The following is a 7,197-nucleotide window of genomic DNA, read 5'->3' on the forward strand; positions in this document are numbered from 1 at the left end:
TGAAAATATGATGTCAAGATTTTCTTCATACAGGTAAACGCATTTAATTTCTTTAGATGACTTTAACTTACGTTTTTGTGAGTGAAATGATAACTCAACATTTTAAATATCTTTTACATATATACTGACTTTCACAAAGTGCATCAGAAAATTAAAGAAAAAAACTCCCTGAATTTCAGGAATTCACCAAAAAAACCCCTCTATTCGAATGAACATTTACAAGAAAATAAAAGAAAACACAATCTTTTGAACCCTATTTATACAGAAGTTATGAAATACAGAGAAACTGTCACTAGACTTCCAGTTTAATTTCTCACCTTAAGCTTTTTTTGATGCTTCCTTTTTTTAGGGAAAAAAGTCTCATTGTAAGTAGGTATCAAGCAGGACTTGGAGCATTTTTATATATAATATAATCCACACAAAAGGTCTGTTTTTTAGGTCCCATTTGTTTTCAAATGATCTGACAGTCCTTTGCAGGGTAGTGGCTTGTTTTTGGAGAAAAGGAAAGAGGAGGTTGGTGGAGGGGGTGGGCGGTGGAGGAGGAGGGAGCGTTTCTGTGTATTGCTCTTCTCTCAAGAAGTTTGTGCGAGTGGTGTGTTTGTGCGCGAGTGTGCGTGCTTTTGGTTGTAGGTCTCCGGTGTGTGTATGTATGTTTCTGTGTTGTAAAGTTTTTAAGTGCTTGTGTTGGAGGGTGGTTCGCTTTTGTTCCTGGACCATGCGTTCGATTCTCTTGTGGGCTCGGACAGCAGCAGGAAGCTCCAGGCGTGGCCGGCGAAGAGAGGCTGGAGAGTCGGGTACTGCTCCATCTCGCGCCGGCCCAGCGGCGTCACCGGAGCCCCCGCCCGTTCTCCGCTCGCTCGCCTTTCGAACTTCTCCGCTCTGCTCTCTCGCTCTCGGTGTCTCTACTCGCTCGCGCCTCACGCCAAGCCCTCTAAGAGTCGCTGGGGCCAGACGCTGCTTCCTTGCCTCCTGCTGAGGCTGCCGCCGCTGCTGCAGCCGCTGCTGCCGCCGCAGCCGCAGCCGCTGCCCTGGCAGCACTGACACCGGAGTCGTGCAGGATAAGGTCAGGGGACTCCGAGCGGGGCGTCTCCAGGTTGCTGGCGTCCGTGTCACTGTCGCTCCCCTTTTTGCCCCCGCCACCCCCGTTGTGCGTCTTAATGTGTTTGCTCAAGTGGTCGCTGCGCATGAAGCGCTTGTTGCATACCGGACAGGCGAAGCGCTTCTCGCCTGTGTGAGTCCGCAGGTGCCGCTGTAGCTCGTCCGAGCGTGTGAAGCGCTTACCGCAGAAGAGCCAGTTGCACACGAAGGGCCGTTCACCCGTGTGCCAGCGCAGGTGTGCCTTCAGGTGCGACGTCTTGCCATACACCTTGCCGCAGCCCGGGATGTGGCAGCTGTGCAGGCCCTTGCGCCGCAGGCTCGCCCCGGCCGGGCCCAACCTCTCAGCCTCCTGACAGTTGGGGCAGTCGCAGGTGGCGCGGCCGGAGTAGCGGCGGGCGGAGCGCGCGGAGCTCCCCCCGGCGGCGGCAGCCGCGGCTCCCGAGATCATGGCGCTAGCAGCGGCAGCAGCCACAGCTGCACTGGAGTCTGAGTAGGAGGGAAGTACCGGCTTGAAGCCGTCCTGGGCCAGCAGGTGCTGGCTGGTGGAGAGCAAGTGCGAGGCGGCAGCCGAGGAGCCGAGGCCGGTGGAGCTGAAGGCCGAGTGAGTGAGCGAGCTGAAGTCGGGGTTGTAGGTGCCGAGCTGCGAGTGCAGCGAGGCCTGGGGGGCGCCCGAGTGCAGCGAGCTCTGGAGCCCCCCAGCGGGGTTCTGCACCTCCAGCCACGAGCCCGGGCTGCTGTGCACGTCCCACCAAGACGACGCTGCGCCGTTGGTCACCTCGCCCGCTGCCAGTGTAGAGTGAAAGCCTGACTTGTACCACGACTCGTACGGGTGCGCCATGCCCACGCGCGGGTACAGGCCATCGGTCGCTGTGGTGTGCACCTTGGAGATGAAGGCTGACTGGCCACCTGCCTCCTGCGGGGACACACCGGCTGCTGCCGCCGCGGCCGCCGCTGAGTTGGAGAAGAGGCCGCCGTAGTCGCTGCTGAACGCGGACGACGTGGGGGACGTAGAGGCCAGGCAGAAGGCGCTGTTGGCTGCGCCTGAGCCGCCCGCCAGGCCGCCTGAGCCGCGGCCACCAGTGGCCACCGCGAAGCCCGAGAGGCTAGAGCCGAGGTTGCAGCTGGACGAGGAGCGCTTCCAGGGGTGGAAGCCGCCCTTGGCGAAGGCGCTCGACTCAGGCAGCGTAGTCAGCGGGCTCGTATTGCCAATCTTGTTGCAGGTCGCCGCCAGCATGGCCAATGGGGTCGTTCCGAAGCGCGGCTCTTCCTAGAGAGGGGGTTGGGGGAAGGGAGCAAGGAGGAGGAGGAGGACAGGAAGAAGTGGGAGGAAGACACAAAGTGCACCCGTGAGCAGCCTCATCGCCCCGCGGCGTGTGTGTATGTGTGGGGGGGTGGTCGTGGCTCCCGGGCTCGTGCCTCCTACCCTCGGGCTCACTGAAGATGCGCCGCGCCCTTCACCGAGCACAGATGATCACAAGGGCGAGGGGCCCGGAACTGGAAAGTTATTTTTCGGTAGAGCTACAAATCAAAGATGTCTCGGTTCTCCCAGCCTCAGTCGCTGCAACCCCTGCCCAGAACCAGACTCAGGGTTCTCGCCTTCTGCTCGCCATAAACCTATTCCTTCATGGATGCCCCCAAACCGCCCTTCAGGGTGAAGCACGGAGGTAAATACAACCACAACAAACACAGGGTGAGGAAGGAAGCGGCTGAAACAGCGGCCCAGGGGCGGAGGAAACTTGGGGCACTCCTTCAAGGGTGTCTACTACTAGACTCTTTTTTTTAAAAAAAGTAGAAACTGTTGTTTTAAATATTTATGCACCCAAATACCCGATTATGAAAACAAGAATCCACAGAGAAGCGACCCAGCGATGGATTTGAGTCTCAAGACAATTAGGGAACAGCAGAAGTGTAAATGTTTGTTAACATGACTACACGAACTGCAAACCGATTAAGGCTGTTTTCTGGAAACACCACTGTCGCCTAATTGCAGCAATCCCCGAAGCAAGGGGGAGGGGGTAAAAATCACGAGGGGAAGAAACCTTTAGGTTTTCCTAAAAGCTATATTTAAAAAGACTTACTTAACAAATCTTTTTTTTTTTAAACAAAGGCACCTCCTAGGTGCCAATAACTTAGAAAGAATCAGTCCCTAAAATGTGGAAAGTGCTAAAAGAAGTTGAAGCTACAGTCCGGCAGCAACAGTTTCTCCGGAGCCGCAGACCCGGAGAAGCCATAACGAAAAATTACTCAGTTAAAACACGCAAAAGCGTTGCCACACTTCCGACTTACCCCAAGTATAGACGTGGCCATAGCAAGTCCCTGGGCTGCGTGATGGGGCCAGGAGTGGAGCTGAGCCTGGCGGCTGCTTGGGAGAACCGCTCCGGTCCAGCGCAGCTCCCGCGTCCCCGCGCTCGCGCCGAGCAGACTCCGGGCTCCCGCCGGCTAAACTCAGCCTAAGTGCGAGGAGCACCCGCTTTGAAGTGCCGCTGGCTGCGCCTCTCGCCCAATGAGGGCGCAGGCAGAGCAGACGGGAGCTGTCCCGCAGCCAATCAGACGCTCAGACGGGCCCAGGCCCGGGCTCCTGGCGCGTGCCAGTCAAAGACGCTTGAGATGGGGGTGGGGGGCGGGGGTCGCGCGCTAGGTCCTGAAGACATTACTGTGCAATTAAAAATTTACACACACGCAACAAGCCAGGTTTAAGTACCGTTGAGACCGAGTCACAAGCCCCCCAGAGCACCCTGAGATGATGCAAGTTGGAACTGACAGTCCTACTCCACTCCCCACTTGTGGAAAAGGAAGCGGGAGGGGAGGGAGCGCCGAGGCAGAGACCGTATGACCAAGGCCTGAGTGGAGACGCAAATGTCAACGCTCACTTTGTGTGTCCAAGCTTTCGCCTCGGAGCCCAACTTCAGCTGGAATCCATCATTATAGCTCACGATTTTAGCTTTGTCTCATGGCTTCTACCCAGTTCCTTATTCCCAGTGGATGCAGTTTTACTCTGAGTCTCATTGAAGAGGGAGCGGGAAGGGACAGTTCCTCTGAGGGGAGAGAAACAGGCCTCTCCGTCGAAGTCTACACCCACAGACTTGGGAGGGCCTAGAGCCTGCTGCATCCCACCGTTTTCCCCAGCGGTCTAAGTGACTTCCTAATTGTCGCTCTGGCCTCTGACCTGGTGGGCAATGCAAGTGCCACTCACACCAGAGGCTTCTGATGGTAATTGAGGGCACCCTTTGTACCGTTTCGCAAGCGCCTAGATACCAGGTTAACCCAGTTGTCAAATACGACTAAACAGTGGGACGTGCTGATTATCTGCCGTGTTTCGCTGGGGGGTTGGCATGGGGGTGGGAGGTATCAGCCCATACAACACGCTGCATGAAGCTGGTTATTTTCACGTTTCAACAACTTTGGGAACAGAGACCGGCGTGAGCCGCGTCCGCCCCCCACCTCCACCCCCGCTGAAGCTGCAGCTTGCTCGGCTGTTTGTTTAACCCGGTGAAGATTTGCGTGTCACGTTTCAGCCGAGAGTCGAGTTTTCTTGTCCCATCTTCAGCCCACTCCCACTACAGTCCCCCTAGGCCTAGGGGCTCCTCTGCAGGGAAAGGGCACCCTGTTGAGAGGTGGGCTAGCCCCTTACCCACCCCCCCACCCCCCCGCGTCTTGCTTTGGCAAACATGATTGAAGAGCCTCTCTCCGGGACCTCCACCCTCGAGTGCAGAGGACGAGACCAAACGTAGGCGCCTCCACATTTTAGCCTTCAGGAGACTTAAGAAGAAGCCTCCTGAAGTCCTCTCCAGACTTGTCTATTTAAAAGGAGGGGTCCTCAAACAGAAAACTGCGTTTCCTGGAGTCCCTCAGCAACCGCCGAGCTTCTTCCTCCTGGATCTTTTTTCTTCCTGGCTCTTGCTTTCTCTTTTTTCTTCAGGGCATCCAGGAGCTGCTTTTGAACCAGAAATACCAGCGCCCTCGGACAGACCTGGGTACTGGTTTTAGTGTACCACATTCACCTCCAAAACCACATCCTGGTTTTTAAAAGACATTTTAAACCCATGAACCTCGAGTGGCTGGGTGAAAAAGATGAGTCGTTGCAGCGGAAAATCCAGTGAGGAGGACGTGGAATTGTGCTTTCTTTCCTGTTTTGCAATATCTCTTGGCCCAAAAATGCAACTAGCGTGGCTCTTCTCTCAGCCCTAAGATGGAGCCTGCTTGCATCCCAGTGCACTCCCTGGGTGGGGATGGCTAAACGGATTGTTTTCTTTGCTTTTCATTAGAATACCTTTGCTCAGAATGCTTTCTCCTCCCCTTTGGTTTAAGGTGGAGAAAGCACCCAGGAAATTATGACAGAGAAAGAGAAAGGAGAGGAGAGAGTGAGAAGACTCACATGACCGTAATGAAGCCCAGTGTACTGGGTGATTGGGGTGGAAATCCGCGGGGGACAGGGGCAGGTGTGAAAAGCCCCGTGGGACTCGGAGTGGAGGTTGAGGGGGAACCCAGGCAGTTTGGGAGAGCCAGAAAGCCTAGCAGGGGTACTAGGGAGCCGTTCCCAACAGGTGACTTCTGCCCTGGAAGGGGAGACTGGTGCTCGGCTTCCTGTAGAGTCTCTGCGCGGATTTACTAATAGAGGAACTGTTAAGTGGCAGCGAGGCGTTTCAGACTCACCCAGTAAAGCTCCGGGAGGAGAAGGGCCGAGATTTCCCCCTTCCACCTCCTCCCTCACTCCAACACACCCTCTTCTTACGGAAACCTGACAAAGTAATAAATAAGACAATCCGAAAGCCACTTAGCACTGGTGACATTTTCAAATCAACCATTTAAAACCGTTCACGATGGCATCTCGGGCTCCGAGAGCCCCGTTCGCCTTCCTCTTCTCCTCCTCGTCCTCCCCGCCCCTCCCCCTCCTGCCGTTTTCAATGTGGTTCCAGCTGTCAGACTCCACGTATGCCCTGGGATATTCCTTTAGATACACGCGTCGGGATCACAAAAGTTAGGGAAATCTTCCAAACCAACGCAGGCAAACACCCTAGCGACTTTAAATCTAAGGTGGGGCCCCAAGGAAATCTTTCTGAAGAAGTCCAGTTTTTTGTGTGACAGATTTTTTCATCCTCTAAAAATCTAGTTTTTAAACAAAGATCAATGTGTTATGCTAAAGTGTTGAGCTGACTGTTAAAACATTTGGGGAAATAATGACAATGTAACAAAGGCCTGGTTTGGAGTGAATCATCACCCTTTTTTAAAAGTTAAAGCAATTTTCAGGAGAATAGCTTTCAGCAAACGCTTTACATTATTCAAAACGGCCAAATAATGCTCTATTATAGCGCCTGAATGCTGCCAGTCAGCCCCTAAGTGCAATTTGTGCAAAGGCCCCGGTGCCTTATCTCCACTTCTTTATAAAGAGGTGAATATAAAACAATTTCTTCCAAACCCAGACAGAGAGCACGAAAATTGCTTCCCTTTCTGCAATCAGGGCAATTTAACTGGAGTGCAATTAGCACTATTAAATGTCGATTCTGCATAAACAAATCTGACTGAGCAGCGAAAGTGGGGTGAGAACCTCATATACACTGAAACTGATTTTTAAAAATTATGTATCCGGGTCCTTTACAATTGATCCGTGATGTTTTCATCTTGGAATATATTTACAACATAAATACACTATGGTTAAATCAACATAATTTTTTGCAAAATTTTCAATAGAAATCCTAATAAAGAAGAATAGGGTAATTAAAGGGAAGAGTTCACTTCCTTTGAACAAATATTGTTTCCCCCATCTTGCCTCTACCGAGAGCTTTGATCTAGAGCAACTGCTCAAGTTGCTGAGTTTAGGAGGCAAAGCTGGGGAACAATTCGGTCATTAGCACTGATCCGAAGGATTGGAGCTCCTACACCACGGGGGTGGGCGCGATTGTGGGGGAGGGAGCGGGGCAGCTTCTCCCTAATGCACAAGTAACAGAGTGCAGTGGGGGAGGACCAGTTATTTTCTGAGAAACTCAAAATATTCGGTGGCTTGCCTAGTCCCCCCGGGGGCTTTAGCCAGTAGCTGAGTTAGCAGCGGATATACTGCGTGGGGGTGGGGTGAAGGTAGAGTTGGGGAGACTCAAGGATGTG

General features: G+C 53.4%; 1 protein-coding gene across 1 annotated transcript; it reads right to left on the reverse strand.

Annotated features, from left to right (window-relative positions):
* Positions 1–931: 931 nt before the first annotated feature.
* Positions 932–3,490, reverse strand: SP9 (Sp9 transcription factor). Its single transcript, XM_045830852.1, has 2 exons — positions 3,385–3,490; positions 932–2,365 (listed from the first exon to the last, which is right to left on the reverse strand). Exons 1-2 carry the CDS (start codon positions 3,403–3,405, stop codon positions 932–934), a joined length of 1,455 nt encoding a protein of 484 aa, XP_045686808.1. The 5' UTR covers positions 3,406–3,490.
* Positions 3,491–7,197: the final 3,707 nt, after the last annotated feature.

The sequence above is a fragment of the Phyllostomus hastatus genome, unplaced genomic scaffold (assembly GCF_019186645.2).
Source record: "Phyllostomus hastatus isolate PE091 unplaced genomic scaffold, TTU_PhHast_1.1 phas_contig_1, whole genome shotgun sequence".
In the NCBI taxonomy this organism is placed as follows: Eukaryota; Metazoa; Chordata; class Mammalia; order Chiroptera; family Phyllostomidae; genus Phyllostomus; species Phyllostomus hastatus.

Bases quoted from the DNA above. Each gene is read 5' to 3' on its own strand.
- SP9 (XM_045830852.1), bottom strand. From the start codon at position 3,405: ATGGCCACGTCTATACTTGGG. The intron at 2,366-3,384 runs GTAAGTCGGAAG...CCCCCTCTCTAG, and splicing joins TGGCCACGTCTATACTTGGG to GAAGAGCCGCGCTTCGGAAC.